Source organism: Macrobrachium nipponense, chromosome 5, assembly GCF_015104395.2.
Source record: "Macrobrachium nipponense isolate FS-2020 chromosome 5, ASM1510439v2, whole genome shotgun sequence".
Lineage (NCBI taxonomy): Eukaryota > Metazoa > Arthropoda > Malacostraca > Decapoda > Palaemonidae > Macrobrachium > Macrobrachium nipponense.
In genome coordinates, this window is record NC_061107.1 from 68464125 (window position 1) to 68485708 (window position 21584).

At 40.0% G+C, this 21584-nt stretch overlaps 1 protein-coding gene across 4 annotated transcripts in view; it reads left to right on the plus strand.

Moving 5' to 3' along the window:
- The window catches only part of LOC135215389 (sorting and assembly machinery component 50 homolog), a 562240-nt gene that overhangs the window by 287675 nt on the left and 252981 nt on the right, over positions 1-21584 (plus strand). For all 4 annotated transcript variants that reach the window (XM_064249976.1, XM_064249977.1, XM_064249978.1 and 1 more), the window contains one exon: positions 17211-17422. In XM_064249976.1, the coding sequence (XP_064106046.1) occupies positions 17211-17422 (212 nt within the window). The remainder of the gene's footprint in view (positions 1-17210; positions 17423-21584) is intronic.

Sequence of the window (21584 nt, forward strand, 5' to 3'; positions counted from 1 at the left end):
CTCCAGGGTCTTGCATTCCAGGAACCTCGAGGGTGTGACTTCTTGAGGCCACACTTTAGTTCCAGTTCTTAGAAACTGCGTCTAAGACTGGTGCTGTTTCTGTCCCTTCTCAGTATCTTAGGAAGCCAAGAGGAGACCAATCCCGATGATATATTTACAAGATTTGCCAGGTGCTCAGATTCCTTGGAATCACAAGCATTTGGTTGGCAAGTTTTTGAGTGCCTTAGATTTTGTGGAATCTTGAGTGCTTTCCAAACCAGTGCCAAGGAGTTTGCTTTTCAGTCTGGTTTAGGCACAGAAGGAGAGAGGGTGCTGAGACATGTCAAGTGTCCTGACACCACCTGCCAGCTCTGCTTGGTCAGGTCCCACCCTTCATGTTTTGGACCTTAGAGTCTGAACAAGCAAGATAGTAGACACAGAATCCCCCAGTAAGCTTTATCCTCAAGGGGCTTTGGCCTCAAAGAAGACGAACATTGAGGGAGGAAAGCGATAGTTCTTGGCATACATGTGCCCCTCGCCCGGTCCCTGATCGCATTTGCACGATCAGTTCAGCTTGCTTGTCTTGGCTCTGCTTACTTGACATGCCAGGCCCCTGGTTGCTTGAGTGGCTCAGCTTGTTCTCCCCATTCTCTGCCTGGTCCCAGATCATGTTTTGTGAGCTTCTCGGCTCGGCTAGTTTGGCTTGGACTACTTGGATCATCTAAATCAATTGCTCAACTCTGTTCAAGTGAACTTCCAGCTCTCCTTAGGTCGTTTGAAGTGAACTTTCTGCTCTTCTTAGGTCGGTGATTTGCCATAGCATAAGCATCCTCATTTCCCTGTCCTGCTGTCATCACAGGTTGACCATCCATGGTCTCCCCCTCCTGTTGGTTGTAGCAGGACAGGTAGAAATGCTTTTTCTCCTTTCCTGTTCTCTTAACCCTCTCAGTTGTTCTAGAGGTGCAAGGCAAACAGAGAGAATTCCAATGAGTTTGTCTCATTTTGGAGTACGGGTACAAGGGTTTACATCTTGTGATCGATCCTCAGATCGTCTCATCATACACCCAAGTATCAGAGGAAGGTATCCTTGGGGTCCATCAAGGTTCTCCCTTCAAGGGGAGAAAATCGGGAGTATCGTGGCGGGGAAAGCCTTGAGGATCTTCTTAAAGATATGAACGCCCTCGATTTTCATTTAGCAGAGATCTTTGTGCCGATTTGTCGGCACAGTGATCTTAAGGATAGGACAGTGGCATTCCCTGGGAATAATCTTTACTGCCTCAAGGCCCTTGCTCTTCCAGGAGAGACGAGGGGTTTCAAAGGGACCACCCTGTTCCTTGCTTGCGAGGGCATTCTTGACCAAAAGAATACTTTTCTAAGGATAAAGAGCTCATTCAGGTCAAGACTCCGAATCAAGCTCCCTTCTCCACCACTGCCTGAACAGGAGCTGTTCTTCTTGCCTTGGAGTGGTGTTGTGCCGACTGCAAGTTGTCCTGTCGCAGCTTTGCCTGGACTCAGGTTTCTTGCTGTTTCTCCTTGCCATGAGGGATACAGTTATAATAATAATAAATTTTATTATCTGCTCAAGGCCATATGCATGGAATATACAAAGAATAGACAATAACGTAAAGTCTAGATACTTAAGATAACATGATAAAAAAAAGATTAATCAGCAATATCCACACTCGCTGAGGTAGTATAAAAGGTGGTAATCAAAATAATGGTCATAACTGTAATAAGATTGAGAATAGTTAAAAAACTGAATGTAAAAACTATATAGTAATAATGAAAAAAGGAAAATACCAATAATAACAGTAATCTTAGCAATACAAAAATAATGACAGATTCTGTCGATGACATTTTTGCAAAAACAATGATTAAGTCGTTTAGGCAACAAACACCTCATTTTCCTATCTTCCCCCCAATTTAGATCATCATCTTGATTAACTACTTAGGATGCTTTGTATGCGCGAATTGCTACTGTTTTGCAATTGAGTGATCAGACTGGACATTGTTCACCTTGCAATGATTTTTAAATTGTCCAGGTAGTTTTCTGTGAACATCTGTGTGGCGGAGTGGTAGCGAGGAGTGTTTGTTAGACATCTCAGAATGTCATTGTGAACAACAGTGATACGTCTCATGGTCTCTCTGGTGTAGTTTGTCCACAGGGAGCACCCATAGATGCTGTAGCAATACGAGCGGAAGATTAGTAGCTTCAAGTCTCAGTAACAGAAGGCAAACATCCTTGCAATTTGTTTTGCAGTTTGCTTAAGCAATCTCAAGAGCAGTGACATGCACTGGGTCTTGGTTTTGTTGTATAGGATATCAGATTCCTCTGCATATTGGCAGCAAGTGTCGATGAGTCATTGGAGACCTTGCACCGATTGGGAAATCAGAACCATATCGTCAGCGTAATATAAGCTGATTTATGTACAACATAAATCTTGCCTGTATCTACACTTTGCCTTAATAATATTGCAAGCGGCTTTGCCATAGAATGAACTACTTTCTTTAACCCTTAGACTGCGTCAATATGCATTTGGAATTTTCCCCCTAGGTGCGTAAAACTTCATAAAAAATGAAAATGCTTCAATTGCCTTCATATACCTCTTGTTATAAGAATAGGACCTATATTTTCCATATCTGGCACTATTTTTTTCTTAAAATGTGATAAAAGTCCTGAAAAATACTGTTATTTTAAAAAAATTGTAAAAAAAAGCAAAAAAAAAAAAAACCTTTGCAGTGCATTATACACAATTCTTGACCCAGCATTTTGTTTGGGGAGCTAAAACTAAGAAAAGGCATGTGGATTGAATTTGCAACCATTTCTTGATAAATAACTCTATATAAAACATATTGCTTTATTTAGATTTTGTAGTGTTGAAAGAAACTGGAAAAGAATTTGCAATATAACTTTTATTTTATACAGTTCAATTTTTATTATATGAAAATAACAGAGAGAACCTTTTATACATGATATAAAGACAGGAAGGAAATTAAAAAGTATTTAGTGCATTATATATGAAAAAATATCTTCTCAAATGAAATGGGTATTTTCATTTAGGAAACTTTCAAAACAAAACTTCAGCTATCCACTGTTTTTGTATAGCTTTTGGTACTTGCTTACAATATGGTACATTTTGGGCAAAATGCACAAAGGTGGTTTGTTAGAACAGGTTTCACAATGATATGTTGTTTGTCTCCTTTTGAACTGCCCCTTTTTATACATGCGACTTACCAGGCAGAATATATACTTAGCTATAGACTCCGTCGTCCCGACAGAATTCAAACTCGCGGCACACGCTACCGGTAGGTCAGGTGATCTACCATTCCCGCCGCTGGGTGGCGGAATCCCAACCATTCCCGTTTTCTGAGCCAGATTTTCTCTGTCGCTGAGGCCGGCAACAACTGTTGTTTGGTCTCTCCTGATTGGAATTCTGCTCATTTGCCGAGAATTGGTTGGACTCATTTGGTGAAGTACTCTTGTTTATTCTCGGATTGGCATACGCTTATTTTGGACTGGATTAGGACTTGGATTTGGTTTTTTCTATTAAGATGGCTGAAGTTAAAGTAACACCTAAGTTTAGGGTTTGTGCAAGGGAAGAATGCAGAACTAGGTTGTTTAAAGCAGAGGTAGATCCTCATACGCTTTGTAGTAAATGTAGAGGGTCTGAATGTGCGTTTGATAGAACTTGTGCTGAATGTGAAGGGCTTTCGGAGCAAGGATGGAAGGATTTAGCTTCTTATATTAAGAAAAGAGAGAGGGATAGAGCTAGGAAAGCGTCAGCTAGAAGCTCGAGTAGATCTTGTTCTTTTGAGCCTGAATCAGAAATTAACAAACTAGATGATGTTTCTCCCATAACCTCAGCCCCTTCTCCCTGTGTTTAATCTAAGGATTCATTTTCAGAAATGGAAAAAATGAGATCGATCAGGGAGCTTCAGGAGCAGCTTAAAGCTATGGAAAACACAAGGTAGAGTGTCAGTGAATACAGTGACCCCAGTGCAGTGGATGGGGGCGTCTGATCGGCTCCGCATTGTCCTAGGCCTAGACGCTTCCAAACTCCCAGGACCAGGGGAGGAGGAATGTCAAAAGCCGCAGGGAGGATGTGGAGCATCCCCAACGATCAGGCGTCCCTTCGGCAGACCCTGAAGTAACGACCCAGGCTGCCTTGGATAGCCGTAGAAAAGGCATCCTGGAAGAGTGTTTTTCTGCGTCTGACTCCTCCTCGTCCAGGCGTGGATGGAGCTCTGCTTCGAAGTCTCGTCCTCTGAAGAGATCGTGGGTAGCGCCGAAAGGAGACGCTTTTGATTCAAGCCCAGAGCGATTTCCAGAGGATTTTCCTTCGACTAGCAAGAGGGCGAGAAGACCGTCTCCAGCGCCTCAAGATCCGACAAAGCTTTTCCTGCTTAATCTACAGGAGCAAATATCCTCCTTGGTAGGCGCTCTACATAAGGATTCGTCTCGAAGGAAAGACTCCTCCCTTCCAGTGAAGAGATCAAAATTTTCTTCTCCTGGTAGGAGAGAAGTTTCTCACTCTAGCAGGCGCTCGTCTCCGGAGAGTCTCTCGTTCTCCCTTTTAAACGATCCTCTCCTATCTATAGGAAGAAAGTTCCCAGCGGTAGCCGCTCGCAGAGCAAGCGGTCAGCTACCGTTCTCTTAGGTGAAGTCAGGTAGTCGGACTCCTCTTCTGAGGATCAGGATAGGCGTCAAGAGCCTAAGAAGCAGGAGCTTGTTAGAAACATAGAGTTGACAGAGCCTAGTAGGCGCCAAGAATATTACAGGCGTATAGAGCCTAACAGACGCCAGGAGTCTTGTGAGAGGCGTCAAGAGCCTACAAGGAGTCACGACAAGCGCCAGGAGTCAAGCAGGCGCCAGGAGTCAAGCAGGCGCCAGGAATCAAGCAGGCGTCAGGAGTCGGGTAGGCGCCAGGAGTCTAACAGACGCCAGGAGTCGAGCAGGCGTCAGGAGTCGAGTAGGTGCCAGGCTCCTTGTACGAGCTTAGGTCAGAGTAAGACCCCTTCGCACCTTATGAGTTCTTCGGAGAGTAGGAGCCCTTCACCTGGTAGGAAACAGGTGCTGAGAGAAGATCTCGTGCGTTTAAGAACTCTATTGCGCCTTGTAGTAGCAAGGATTTGTCACACGGACGACGTTCTTCTTCGTTTGACAGAAGTCCCTCGACAACTAAGAACCGCTCTTCTCCGAAAGGATCCCCGACAGCCGGAGACTTAGAAGAAGTCTCGGATGAAGAATTACCTGTGGATGTAGTAGTCTCTGATTATAAGAGATTGTCCTTGTTGTGTTGCAGGAGTTCGGAGATAAGCTTCAACCAGCGGATCCGCCCTCTCCAGGATCTTTGCTATCGAGCACGAAGTCTCCAAAAGCATCCTCATTTGTAAAAATGCGTCCAGCCCTTAGTATGAAAAAAGCGTTCAAAGGATTTGGAGAATGGCTTAAGAATAAAAGAGAGGCGGGCAATACTGTTTTTTCATGCCCTCCTTCAAAGTTGACGGGTAAACCACCTGGAAGATGGTACGATACACAGGAACCTCTGGGCTTAGGACTGCCTTCATCGGCAGACGCAGATTACGCTTCCTTAGTAGATTCTTCAAGGAGGCGCGCTCTACTATCAGCAAAAGCTACTTGGGGGGATGTGTGAACTGGACCATCTACTAAAGGGACTCTTTAGGACGCTCGAAGTATTCAATTTTATGGACTGGGCTTTGGGAGCCCTTGCAAAGAGAGCCCAAGATCCCGAATTTGTCACGATGGAAGAATTATCGAGTGTGTTATCGTGTCTGACAGAGCGGTGATGGACGGTTCGGTGGAAGTGGCTGCTCTTTTGGATCGGGAGTTTTGAAAAAGAGAGCAGTGTATGGGTCTTTCCTGTCCAAGTCAGTATCTCCTCTACAGAGGTCGGCCTTGCTATATTCGCCACTTTCGAACCACCTTTTCCCACAGGACACGGTGAGGGATGTAGCAAAATCATTAGTGGAAAAAACCACCACAGGATTTACTGACACAGTCAGCAAAGAGGTTCAAGCCTGCGGTTCCTTTTCAAAAGAAGGATAAAGCACCTCTTCAGCAGCCCTTTTCGAGGAGCCTCTTCCTCCTCAAGAACCCCTTTTAGAGGTAGAAGACCGGATACCAGAGGAAGACCTTCCAGGAGACCTGCGGGGAAGGCAAAATGAAGAAGAAGTCCTCCAGTAGCGGTAGGCGCCAGACTGTCGAACTTTGCCAGAGTCTGGGCAAGAAGAGGGGCGGACAGCTGGACCCTCTCGATCCTCGAGAGAGGATACCTCATCCCCTTCAGGGAATATCCTCCCTTAACAAGAACTCCAAGGGAGTTAACAGCGAGATACAACGATCCTGTCAAGAGTCAAGCTCTCCTGCAAGCAGTAGAACTTATGTTGCAGAAAAGGGCAATAGAACCGGTTCAAGATCTCCATTCACCAGGTTTCTACAACCGTCTATTCCTGGTACCAAAAGCCTCGGGCGGGTGGAGGCCGGTTTTGGACCGTAAGTGCGCTGAACGTCTTTGTGATCAAGAAGAAGTTCTCGATGGAGACCTCTTCCTCTGTCTTTCTGCTCTTCGTCCAGGGGACTGGATGGTATCCCTGGACCTTCAAGATGCATATTTCCATGTGCCAATTCATCCGGCATCAAGGAAATACCTAAGATTCATGTCACAGGGAAGAGTGTTTCAATTTCGAGCGCTTTGCTTCGGACTTTCGACGGCCCCGCAAGTCTTCACGGGTATCCTAAGGAATGTGGCTCATTGGCTACATTTAGAGGGGATCAGATCTCGATGTATTTTGGACGACCTGGGCTAATACGAGCAAAGTCGAAGCACAGTGTCTGGAGGACCTTTCGGTAACATTAAAGATGAACGCAGTCATTGGGAATTCCTAGTCAACCTCGAGAAGTCCCAGCTGATCCCCAGCAGAACATAGTTTATCTGGGGATTCGGATGGATTCTCGGGGTTTTCTAGCGTCTCCGTCAACAGAGAGAATAGAGCGCTGCCTTACAAAGGTGTCAGGATTTCTAGGGAAAGAACATTGTTCCACGAGTGGTGGATGAGTTTGCTGGGAACCATTTCCTCGTTGGAGCAGTTCGTTTCCCCTAGGGAGGACTGCACTAAGACCCCTTCAGTATTATCTGAAGGAGAACTGGGATCAAAGTTCCCAGGACCTCGAAGAGTCATTCAGGATAACGGACAAGGTCAAACAAGATCTTCGGTGGTGGTTAGACCCGAAGAAAACTCGGTCAAGGAATATCCTTGCACATAAAGAGCCCTCTCCGAGCGTTGTTTGCAGACGCATCGGACGTAGGGTGGGGAGCAACGTTGGATTTGCAAGAAGTGTCGGGAACCTGGGAAGGAGCTCAGGTGTCCTGGCACATAAACAAAAAGGACTGAAAGCCATTTCACCTAGCTCTCTTGCACTTTCAAGAACAGATATTAGGATCGATCATTCAGGTCAATTTCAGACAACACGACAGCCCTAGCTATATACAGGAAGCAAGGGGGAACTCATTCATTCTCCCTTTACGAGACAGCGAGGGAGTTGTTGCTTTGGGCGCAAGAGAAGCAGATCTATCTTCTAACGAGATTTATTTAGGGAGAGAGAAATGTTAAAGCGGATCTGCTAAGCAGAAGAGACCAAGTGCTCCCCACCCGAATGGACTCTCCACCCTCAGTGTGCGATCAGTTATGGGGTTATGGGGAAGGCCGAACGTAGACTTGTTCGCAACCAACTGGAACAAGAGGTTTGGAGAATTATTGCTCCCCCATCGCGGATCCAAGAGCAATAGCGATAGACGGTCTCCTCATGGATTGGAAGTGAATAGACGGGTACGCTTTTCCCCCCTTCAACTGGTAGGGGAAGTAATAAGAAAGTTTGCCTCCTCAGAGGGAACGAAATTAACTTTGATCGCTCCCTTTGGCCAGCCCTAGATTGGGTGACAGAGTTGCTGGAGTGGATAGTGGATCTTCCCAGATCGCTGCCCACTAAGGAGCGATCTTCTCAAACAACCCCACTTCGACAGGTATCACAAAAACCTCCCCGCTCTAAGTCTGACTGCCTTCAGACTATCGAAGGACTCGTTAGAGCGAGGGGGTTTTCTCGCGAAGCTTCAAAAGCAATCGCAAGAGCCAGGAGACCATCCACATTACGGGTGTACCAGTCGAAGTGGGAAGTGTTTAGAAGATGGTGCAGGACGCATGGGCTATCCTCTTCCAGTACCTCTATAACCGACATTGCAAATTTTCTTCTTTACCTTAGAAGAAAGTGTGGCCTAGCGGTATCTACGATCAAAGGGTATAGAAGTATGCTGGCCTCGGTGTTTAGGCATAGGGGTCTGGAGGTGTCGGACAATAAGGATCTACATGACCTTATTAGGTCTTTCGAGACTCAAAAAGTCAGAATAATCAAAAAATCCCAGTTGGAACTTGGATATAGTGCTGCATTATTTGATGTCTGAAAGATTCGTACCTCAAATATTCTTCGTTTAGGGATTTGACGAGGAAAATCTCTATTCCTGTTCGCCTTAGCCACGGCAAAAAGGGTGAGTGAACTTCAAGCGTTAGAGGGCAGAGTGGGGTTTAAGAAGGAGGCTGCAATTTGCTCTTTTAAGCCTCTCTTCTTAGCCAAGAACAAAAACCCATCAAAACCGTGGCCTAGAAGCTTCGAAGTGAAGGCACTCTCTTCTCTTACGGGGGAAGAAAAGGAGAAGACCCTTTGTCCAGTAAGAGCGCTAAAATTTTATTTACAAAGAAAGTCTCTTTTGGGAGGTACGCAGGAAAGTCTTTTGGATGTTCGGTCAAGGATCCTACAAGACCAATATCAAAAAACGCCCTTACGTTTTTCATTAAAGACGTTATTAAGGAAGCGCATCTTAAATGTGGTGAAGAACAATTTAAACTCCTCAGGGTGAAAGCACACGAAGTGAGGGCCATAGCAACCTCAATGGCTTTTCATAAAACGTGGTCCCTTCAAAATCTAATTGAATCCACGTATTGGAAGTGTAACTCAGTGTTCGCCTCTCACTATCTAAAGGATGTGAGAGTTACTTATGAGAAGTGCTTTTCACTGGGAGCATATGTGTCCGCGGATTTAGTGCTGGTAGGAGGAGCTGAGGTTAATCCTAATTAGTTAGGTTATGTAAATTTAACATTATGGTGTTTGGATTTTATGGTTGACTGAAAGAGGGTATAGGAAGAACCCTTTTCAGTCTTAGATTTAACATGGTTAGGAAGGTCAGGTGGTCGGGATTAACTTTTGGTCTCCTCGTTGTGCATTATGTAAAGCCCTAAAGCTCTGTCATGTAAGAGGGCTAGCCCCCATTGATAAGATACAGGTCAGGTCTGCCATGTAAGCGGGTAAGCCCCATTGGTACGATCCATGCAGGTTCTGTCGCGTAAGCGGGCTAGCCCCCATTGATATGATCCAGAAGGGCTGTTCGGTCATAGGTGGTTTACCTCACTGAAGCTCTTGAGGCAGGCCAGATAAATGACAGTAATCATGAAGTCTTCAGCCCAAACAGGTAAGAACCAAGGATTGATATCCTACAACAATTGTTGTTTCCCTTGTTTTATTAGAATTTTGTTTATATATATAGCTGTCTCTCGCCCTCCACCAAGGGTGTCAATCAGCTAAGTATATATCTGCCTGGTAAGTCGCATGTATAAAAATGATATTGTTAAGATACAATAAAGTTTTTATACATACTTACCTGGCCAGATATATACGATTAAGGGCCCACCCAGCCTCCCCTCAGGAGACAGGTGTAAGAGAAAAAATCTGGCTCAGAAAACGGGAATGGTTGGGATTCCGCCACCCAGCGGCGGGAATGGTAGATCACCTGACCTACCGGTAGCGTGTGCCGCGAGTTTTGAATTCTGTCGGGACGACGGAGTCTTATAGCTAAGTATATCTGCCAGGTAAGTATGTATAAAACGAAATTTATTGTATCTTAACAATATCATTTTTCTTCAAGCAGCAGTCAGTACTTATAATGCCAACAATACAATCAGGCATGTTATATTTGTTTACAAATGGAGTAATGAAATGCCCCTGCCTGTGAGTCTGTTTGATAATGGTGATTCTAGTCTCCTTTTACCAATCAGTGGCCTTTTTGAATAACCTTCCAACAATCCACTTGCAAAACCATGTAAATTGGTACAAGATCAGAGTTACTGTTCGATCAGTGGTAACTAACCATTGATCAAATGGTAACTCTTATTCAAACTTTTCCAGGCTGAAAACTAAGCTAACCTACACAGCAAGCATAGGCTACATAGTTGTGTGAGTGATACAAAAATAAAACAATCATTATCTCAGATAAAAATGTAAAACTAGAGCGGAAAACCAAAAGTAATCTAACCTACACAACTGTGCACGTGAAGCAAAAGCAAGACAAGAAATGCAAGAAAAAATAATTATGACTGGTGTTATGAGTTTAGCTTGCATTGCTCAGTCAGTATTAACTTTCAACACTTTCCAAAAAAACTGGCAAAGTCAATCAGTACTCATTAATCATTTCCCAAACAATGTCCACGAAGCCTAGCCCTCTAACACACATTTTTTCCTTTCCCAAACAATGCCCACGAAGCCTAGCCCTCTAATACACATTTTTTCCTTCCCCAAACAATGTCCATGAATCTTAGCCTACCTAAAACACTGGCAAGTATGTCTCGACTAGGCAAATCCTCCTCTATCTCTTTCTCTACTTCTTCCTCTGTTTCTCTCTCTCTTTATATATATATAGATTTACATATACATATATAGCCTAACATAAAAACATACATAAATTACTCATTCATATATTTGTGTACATTTACGATCGATTAAAAGGCTGAAAATTTAAATAGCTGGTTAAAGGGCCAAACAATGACATTTAGATTCTGGCCATATATTTGCTTCATATTACTATTACATAAGCTTGTGGTAACTTATCAAAATATTACTTTCAACCAGCATTGATTCATAACACAAAAAAATGCATTAATATGTAAAACATACGAATTTATACCGAATAAATGAACAAAATACAAGTCATCTCTTGCCCAGCTGGGCAAGAGATGACTTGAGTTCTTTTGTTATTGTTATGTTCCGGGACGCCTCCAATAGATGGTGTTAGATATTGCGTTCAGGTCTTTTATGATTGTAAATCAAAGAAAATGGACCAGTAATTTTAGGGGTAAACATTTTTCGACGGTGGTAAACCAGTGTCGATGTTTGCCCTTCTATAACAAGTGTCTGTCATCGCCAGCCGCACTCTAAGGGTTAACAAAATGGCAGGGACACCATCTTGCCCAGCTGTTGATCCTTTTTTAATTTCACTAATAGCCTGCACAATATCGGCTTCATTAATATCTATGTCTTATTAATATTCACTATTTTCATCCCTTATTTCTGTATATCATTATCTTCATTGTCAATTCTAGGGGTAAATTCTCTCTTATATCTTTCTGCTAATATGTTGCATATTTTCTTTTTTTCATTTCTTAATCTCCCTTCATTTCTTAGAGGGCCTATTTCTGTTCTTCTTTTATTCATCTTTTTTGCATATGAGTACAATTGTTTGGGGTTTTGCTTGATATTTTCTAGGGTTTTTTTCTTCCAAGCCCCGTTCCATCACTTTCCATGCATTCTTTTCTTTTGCAAGACCTTTTTTCCACTTTCTGATTTTCCAGAACAAGATACTTCTGTCTCTTGGTATGCATGATTGATGATTACTTTTCTTTTTTGGTATATATTTATCCACTATTTTCTCTTAATATTTTATATAATATATCCGTATTTACCTGTATATCATCACTTATGAATATGTTATCCCAATCTTTGTTTAATTCTTCATTTATTTCTGACCATTTTATATTCTTACTGTAGAAATTGTATTTTCCATATCCTTCCCACTTTTTCATCTGTTTTCCTCTTCTTCCTCCTCCTCCTCTTCTTCATCCTCTACTATTTGCTCATTAAGTCTCGATTTAATAACATTATCTATCCATGATAGACATGTTGAGCAAAATACTCTTGTATCCTTACTTGTATTTTGCTGGACTTCTGTACATTGAGGATGCATGGGTATGTTGCATGCATAGCATTTCCTGATCAGGTTTTGTGGATTTACAATGCTATACCACGCCATCCACAGTTTGCATGCCTTAGGCATTCTTTTTCCTATTGCATCAATTAGTATATTCACAATGTTCATCTTATTAATTTTCTTTGTTGTAATGTGTTGATTGATGTAAATTTTCTTTATAACTCTCTTGACCAGTCGAATTTTATTTGGTACTCCTTCAATTATTTTCATAATATTTTATGCTGACTTGTTCCAGTTTGTAGGATCATATCCTTCCAATATGTCTTTGAATACTTTTACATCTTTTTGGTCAGGGCTGTTATTAATTTCATAGATGAGAAATGCCAGCTCCCTTCCTGCTAACTCATCATATTGCATATCTATAAGGCAAGCGAGATTTTGCCATTGCTTTCCACAGTTGGAGCTTACTACCATCCTGATCGAATTTACAATAATTCACTCGATAAACTAACTTAGTAGACGCTTTATCCTACTATTCGCACACTAATCTTATCGCCGACAAATGGCAAACACTTTTAGATATTATTCGTTTTCTAGTTGTATGTTAAACGTTTGATATCGGTTCATTAATCGGACTGTGCACAGTTATGTCTCATCAAGCAAAATGGCACTACTCGAGAGAGAGAGAGAGAGAGAGAGAGAGAGAGAGAGAGAGAAAACTCCTAGACTCTTTACTCCTTCCCCTTTGCCAATGCCAATACATATCAAACTGTTATTTACTCCCCCACCCTCCTTCCTCAAAGTGGATAAAAAAAATGGGAATAACTTTTTTTTGTTAATCTTATTAATATTTGAAAATTAGTTATAAGGTAAATCATTTATTTATACTACATAACATATAAACATACAAAAGTAAAAGAGAGAGAGAGAGAGAGAGAGAGAGAGAGATAGAGAGCATAGAGGAAAGCGAGAGAGAGAGAGAGAGAGAGAGAGAGAGAGAGATAAATGTTGTTGTTATTGTTTAATCATTAAACTTAATATTATTTGAAAACTAGTACTGTATATTATTATTTTGCCATAAAATGTAGTAATGACCCCTAATAATATACAGTATACATACACTTCCAGCCCAAACAGAGGGTGAGAGTTAATGCTATGACATACGTATCTCGTGTGGCAAAAGCAAGAGAGAGAGAGAGAGAGAATCCTTATTCAAAAGAGTGAAATGGATAAATTATTGTATTTCTTCAAAATACTATCACTTATGAATTTTGAAATTAGTTATATTATTAATATTATTTTTATTATTATGTGAAAATATTAATACACATTATACACATGTACCATAGAAATTCTCTCATCTCAGTAAAAGAGAGAGAGAGAGAGAGAGAGAGAGATTACACGAACTTGAGTTGGCAACTCTCTTCTCCTCCTGTCACATTACCCCTTAAACGCCTAAGCGGTATTTCAGAAATCGTCTCCCGTATGCCGGCGGGGTTCGGGAGTGAGTGCCGAAGCGGAATTTTTTTTTTTTTTTAAATCACAGCACGCTTAGTTTTCAAGATTAAGAGTTCATTTTTTGCTCCTTTTTATGTCATTGCCTGAAGTTTAGTGTGCAACCATCAGAAATGAAAAAAATATCTATCATATATAAATAGTGGAATATATGACCCCCCAAAAAAAACTTTCATATATAATTGTATACAAATCACGCTGTGAGCAAAACGGTTAAAGCTAACAAGTTAATTTTTTTTTGTATTGTACACTAAATTGCAATCATTTTGGTATATAACACATTGTAAAACGATCAAAGCAACACAGAAAATATTATCACAAAATGATACACGAATTCGTTACACGCGTACGTAAAAAAACATTTTTTTTCAAAAATTCACCATAAATCAAAATATTCTGCTAGAGACTTCCAATTTGTTTCAAAATGAAGATAAATGATAGAATATTACTAGACTGTAAGAGTTTTAGCTTACAATTGCATTTTTCGACCATTTCAGTCGAGTTAAAGTTGACCGAATGTCGAATTTTTTTTTATTTATTGTGATTTATATGCAAATATTTCGAAAATGATAAAAGCTACGACCATTAATTATTTTTTGTTGTATTCTACATGAAATTGTGCACATTTTTTTATATAAACCTCTGTGTAACGGCTAATATGAAACAGAGCAAATATTACGACAATGTGACGTAAGCATTTCAGAGATTTGCGGCAGAGATTCCGCACGCGGAGGGAAGGAAAAGGTTTTTATAAAATATTCACCATAAATCAAAATACTGTGCTAGAGACTTCCAATTTGTTTCAAAATGAAGATAAATGATTGAATATTACTAGACTGCAAGAGTTTTAGCTTACAATTGCGTTTTTCTACCATTTCGGTCGAGTCAAAGTTGACCGAATGTCTATTTTTTTTCTATATTGTGATTTATATGCAAATATTTCGAAAGTGATAAAAGCTTCGATCATGAATTATTTTGTTGTTGTATTCTACATGAAATTGCGCACATTTTCATATATAAAACTCTTTATAATGGCTAATATGAAATTGTGCAAATATTACGACAATGTGATGTAAGCATTTCAGAGATTTTGCGGCGGAGATACCGCACGCGGAGGGAAGGAAAAAGTTTTTTTTTCAAAAATCACCATAAATCGAAATTCTGTGCTAGAGACTTCCAATTTCTTTCAAAAATGAGATAAATGATTGAATATTACTTGACTGTAAGAGTTTTAGCTTATAATTGCGTTTTTCGACCATTTCGGTCGAGTCAGAGTTGACCGAACGTCTATTTTTTTTTCTATTTATTGTGATTTATATGCAAATATTTCGAAAATGATAGAAGCTACGATCATGAATTATTTTTGTTTTATTCCACATGAAATTGCGCACATTTTCATGTATAAAACACACTGTAACGGCTAATATGAAATGGAGCAAATATTACGACAATGTGTCGTAAACATTTCGGAAATTTGCGGCGGAAATTCCGCGCGCTGAGGGAAGGAAAAAGATTTTTTTCAAAAATTCACCATAAATCGAAATACTGTGCTAGAGACTTCCAATTTGTTTCAAAATGAAGGTAAATGATTGAATATTACTAGACTGTAAGAGTTTTAGCTTACAAGTGCGTTTTTCGACCATTTCGGTCGAGTCAAAGTTGACCGAACGTCGATTTTTTTCTATTTACCATGATTTATATGAAAATATTTCAAAAATGATAAAAGCTACGACCATCGATTATTTTATGTTGTATTCTACATGAAATTGCGCACAATTACATATATAGAACTCTATGCAATGGCTAATATGAAACGGTGGAAATATTTCGACAATGTGACATAAGCCTTTCGGAGATTTGTGGCGGAAATTCCGCCCGTGGATGGAAGAAAAAGGTTTTTTCAAAAATTCACCATAAATCAAAATACTGTGCTAGAGACTTCCAATTTGTTTCAAAATGAAGATAAATGATTGAATATTACTAGACTGTAAGTGTTTTAGCTTACAATTGCATTTTTTTACCATTTCGGTCGAGTCAAAGTTGACCGAACATAGATTTTTTCTATTTATCGTGATTTATATGCAAGAGGCCTCTGACCAAAAATGGCTACTTCAATATAATTATATTGCCCTATGTCCAGATTTGATCATCAAGATTTTTACTCCCCTTTGCATATTATTTATTTCATCTGAGTAAGACATAGCTTATCATATTATTCAGTCCTTTTTTTTAAAACACGAGTTCCAATATTCCACTTAAAAAAATCTAATAAACGATTATGTTTACTACTGCTAATGACATTACCAATATGTGTATATATTAACATTAGTATAATTATAACATATGCTCATGCAATACCTATTGCCTTTAAAGGCAGTCTGCAGTAATTTAACAGTTACAACTGAATGAAAAGTGAATAGGAATTAAATGCAGTACCTAGTCGTATGTTTTTTTTTTCATTTGTATGTGCAGTGCTTTTAAATATTGTAGTTTATAAGTAAATTTATAAGTAAAAGTTCAGTTCATCTGTTGATTACAAGTAAATTGCTTATTTATAAGCAAGTGTGTTATTGTTGGTCTGTGTAATAACCTCTCTCTCTCTCTCTCTCTCTCTCTCTCTCTCTCTCTCTCTCTCTCTCTCTCTCTCATGATTATTTTAATATAGGCTAATATCCTTTTATAATGCTTACTTGCAAGTTGTACATCATTATGCAGTATGTACTTATATGCACAAACACACACTGTACATATATGTACACATGCAGATATACTGAGGTGCAGCATGGCTAAGTTCATAATCTGTTCAAGTGTATCAGTTCACTGATGTTGCAGCTTCAAAAAAGCCTATTCAATTATAAAAGAAACACAAGTTGAATGTGGCATCAGTTATCCTGTAAGTGTTACCATGTTAATTTTTTGTATTCAAAATCTGCAAGGTTGAGTGGGGTAAGTCTTCAGGGTTGGAGCATCTGTGATATTGGGAAATATGATAATTTCATATAGTTAACCTATAAATTTGGGTTTTGTTTTAGTTTTATTTTTTTTTAATTTAAGTACTCGTAAAGTCATTGTCATGTCGGAATTACAGTAGAACCCCGGTCCCTGACTGCACTAGAACTCGACATAATTGAATTTTTACGCAAAATGTCTAGTCAATTTTGCACCGGAGCCTAAACAAAAAACTGGAATCTAACCTGATAAACCATGTGATTTTTGTAAACAAACTGTTGTGTTTCGGTCAGATGGCATTGTTCCTACAGGTTGCTTAAACCTTTCTCAGCTCTGCTCTATGTTTTGAAATATTTTCTTAGTTTTTGTGGCTTTTTATAATATTTTGGGTAGAAAAAATATGAATGAGACCCAAGAAAGCCAGCAATACTGGTTGACTGCCATTTTCTTTCTTTAAAGAGGGACTGAGGTAGCCCAGACATTTATATGTGGCAGATTGAAGGGTGAATTAGGAATAATTTATTTGACTTTAAGCAATTTAGATTACTTAAACCCGTGTAATGTAATAGGTTTGTATTTGAGAAACAGTTTTGTGTAGGTTGCATGCTTTTAACAAAGTAATGTTTTTAATGAGTCTTGTTTTCCAAAGTACTACTGATGAAAATGTAAAATTATTTAATATTTATTTACTGTTGCTCTGAAGACTTCTGAAATTGGCAGGTGACTTTTGAAGTTACGGAAGTTAGTTTCCTTGGAGCAAAAGTCAACACTGCAGTTGGAAACAATGAAGCACAGTTCTCCACAGGCGGCATGCTTCGCAATATATTTGGGCGAGCAGAAGAATGGAGTTGTGAATATACTCATGGAACTAAGAAAACCACCTCATTTTATTCAACGTTTGTTAAACCGTTCCATAATGAAGCTAGTACAGTGTAAGTTACAAACTGTGTTTTTTCATGTTAAAATATAAACATAATTTACTTTAGTAGTGTTATTTTGGGCTTTATTATTTTATCTACAAGGATTTTTCATACCAAAACTTTTAAAGAAAAATTGAGATCAGTAAAATATTTCTTAATCCTAAATGGACAGATCCCCTCATATGAGTAGCAATAACAAGGTTTGGGTGGTGGACGAATCCACTCATAATGAGCATCAGTATTATGTGCCATCGATTTGGAGGCATTGGGCAGGAAAGAATTTCCATCACTTCTATAACCCATAATTTCACTAATGGCAACTTTTAGACTGGCTAAAATCAATTGTAATTATGCAAAGAAATAATAGAAAAGACATGTATAATCCAAAAAAAGTCACTGCATCATGATCTTAAAATTTATGTAAGTATTGTACAACAAATATACTCAAAATTTGTTACTGGTTTTAGTTCTTATCTGTTTTGATATTGTTTTAACTAAATATAATTTTACAAAATATAATAAATTTATTTGTTAATTGTTAGAAACCATCGAGCTCTTTTAGGTGATAGATCTGGGTTATTAAAAAGATCCAAAAATGACTTGTGGTCTGTAAGAACAACTACCTTATTCCCCATTAACAGCATTCTAAAATGAACCAAGCTTGACATCACAGGAAAGGTTTTCTATCTATGTTAGCCATTAACTATTCAGTGCTACCCTAGTCTTAAATATCCTGCTATAGTAACCTATTGAGTGGAATTTACCCTCAAATTTCTGCATAAGGCAGCACCTATTCCATTCTGGCTGGGATGTGTTCCAGATCCCCTGAAACCTTAAGACTTCCAGAATGTTCTTTGCAGCCTGGTATAGTTTAAGTAAAGCAGTACATCCCGAGACCCAGAAGGTGTTTCCATTGCCAGCATTTGGACACACCCTACAATCGTGTCGATCCAAATTGCAAGAAAATCCTGCAGTCTGTGTCAACTGTGGAGAAGATGAGCATGGTATGTGCACCAGGGAACCGAAATGTGTTCACTGTGGTGAGGGACATGCCTCGTCATCTCAGCAGTGTGATATATATTTACTTGAAAAGGAAATACAAGCAATTAGAGTGATTGAAAGAACAACATTTAAGGAAGCACGAGAGAGAGCCAAAGCAAAGACTGTAAGACCCGGTCTAAGTTTTGCTACTGTAGTAGCAAAATTAAAAAGCCAAAAGAAAGAGACAAATAAAACACCCAAGTTAAGAGCACAAAAGGAAAATCAAATAAAGAATCATTAAAAAGACAGCTAACTGAATCATCTGAGTCAACTGATGATGAGAATATAAAGACAAGGTTCGCTAGAACCAACAAGAAAGACCCTAGTGTGGAATTGAAGAAAATTGAAGTGCCAGTTGAGATACACCCTCCACCATCTGCCTCTTTGGAGGCAAGGCCAGTGGTTGCTGGTCTGGTGCCAGCTTCTGTTGGTGCCAACTCCTCTTTGGAGGACAAACCAGCAGATGCTGGTCCCCCGGTGCCAGTCCTCGCTGGTACTTCTGCCTCATCAGAGGCAGAGCTGGCTACTGCCAGCAATACAAAGACACTTGAGGGGGTCTCTTTAGAGAACACCTCTGCTTTCTCCATCTCGATAGAGATGGAGAGCGAAGAAACTAAAAAACCCTTCAGTATCAAAAACACTGAAGGAAAAGATATTGGCTCTACGAAGGCGATAACTCCTCCGAAGAAGCCAACAAAACCTTCCATCAAAATGCCTCCCCCTAGTAGAAAAAAGAACTCTCCCAGTCTTGTAAAAAGGAACCACAATGTTGGTCCTAAACGTGAATAAATTCACTTCCATTATTCAGTGGAACTGTCAGGGACTGCGAGCGAAGTATGAGGAAGTGAAATTTGCTTTAATCTAAAATGAGCACTCTCCTGTAGGGATATGTTTGCAGGAGACCATGCTAGGTGAATATACCCCTTGTCCTAGGGAATATGTTCACTATAGAACTAAATTTGATTTAGAGGTGGGAAATCATGGTGGATCCCTCATCTACATCCGTCAAGATGCTCCACACTACAAAGTAAAACTAAATACTCCACTTCAAGCTGTGGCTGTACGAATTAATTTAAGGAGGCAATATACCATATGTTCCCTTTACATTCCACCCAATAGCCATGTCTCCCAAGAGAACTTAATACACTTGATGCAGCAACTACCAGAGCCATTCCTTCTACTTGGTGACTTCAACAGTAGACATCCATTGTGGGGAGATGTAACATCAAACCAAAAAGGGAATATGATGGCATCATTAATAGAAAATGAAGATATAGGTCTTCTTAATACTGGAGAACCTACCCATTACCACATTCAGACAGGCACCGTCTCCTGCATCGACCTTTCAATATGTAGCTCCAACTGCAGTGTTGATTTTAGTTGGAGAACAAGTGATGACTGGCATACCAGTGACCATTCTCCAATTGTGATCGACACCAATGATGGTCCACCTATCCCGAGATCGCCACGATGGTGCTTAGAGAAAGCAAATTGGAGAAATTCAAAGACTTGAGTGAGTTGGAGGGGGATGCAAAAGATCTCCCAAGTGTAGATGATGCCATTGATCTACTCAATGGAACATTGCATACTGCAGGTCTACACTCAATTCCTCAAACTAAGGGACTATTCAGGAGACGGCCAGTACCGTGGTGGTCAGAAGATCCTAAGGCTGTTACACCGAGCTACAAGGTCATCATTGACCAGGTGCCGTAGACATCGCACCTTGGACAATGTCATAATTTACAAACAGTGTAGGGCACGATTTCGAAAAGCTATGAAAGCTGCCAGAAGACAAGCATGGGCCGAATATGTATCCTCTATTAACAGCAGAACACCAGTCTGTAGCATTTGGAAGAAAAGTAAGAAAAATTCAGGGTAAATTTACACCCAATCCTCCTCCAGTACTTAAAGTGAATAATACTCATGTCACTGATGCCACAGAAGTTAGTAATACATTTTCAGAACACTTCGCTCGAGTCTCTGAGAAATCAGATAGTTCCCCAGGACATATTTCAGAATGATGGAAGAACAACACGTACTTGACTTTTCAGCAAAGAAAGCTGAATCATATAATATGCCTTTTTCTGAAAGGGAGTTTGACTCTGCTTTATCTAGGAGCAAGTAACACTGCCCCTGGTCCAGATGAGATTCCTTATGAAATGTTTAAACACATTTCGAAGAACACAAAACTTTTTATAATAAGTATTATCAATAGAATATGGGATGAAAGCAGCTACCCTACCGTATGGGAATTAGCCACCATGTTACCGTTCCTAAGCCTGGAAAAGATCCCCTGTGTGCAGCAAGTTACCGCCCCATTGCTTTAACTTGCTGTTTGTGTAAATTGATGGAAAAAATGGTAAATGTAAGACAATGTGGTATCTAGAGCCACAACAATATTCTAACACCTTCTCAGTGTGGTTTTCGAAAAATGCACTCTACCCTGGACATCTTACTGCAACTTGAAACCTCTGTCTGTGAAGCCTTTGCCTCCAAGCAACATCATGTGACAGTGTTTTTTGATATAGAAAAGGCATATGACACTGCTTGGAGACATGGGATTCTGAAGACTATACATAATAGTGGTCTACGAGGTAAATTACCTTTATTTGTGAAATCCTTTTTACATCGTAGGTATTTTAAAGTTAAAGTTGGCAGTACTTTATCAGAGAAAAGGTGCCAAGAAGAAGGTGTTCCCCAGGGCAGTGTTCTCAGTGTAACACTTTTTGCTCTAGCCATAAACAGTGTTGCAGCTGTCATTCCAAGAGAGGTTTTAAAGACATGTTTGTGGATGATTTGTCGATATCCTTTGCTGCCACCCGGATGACTGTAGCAGAAAGAAAGCTACAATTAACAATAAATAAAATAGTAAAGTTGGGCTGAGAAACAGGGTTTTAAAATCTCTGTAAGCAAGACTACTGCTGTCCACTTCTGTCGGATCAGGGGAGTGCATCCTGATCCAGACCTCTATTTGTATGGCCGTAGAATCCCATGTGTAGAACAAGCACACTTCTTAGGCCTAGTTTTTGACAGTAATTGACTTGGGTCCCCCATATCAAACATATAAAAGCAAAGAGCCTAGAAGCTCTACACATCTTGAAGGTGCTTTCTCATACCAGTTGGGGAGCTGATA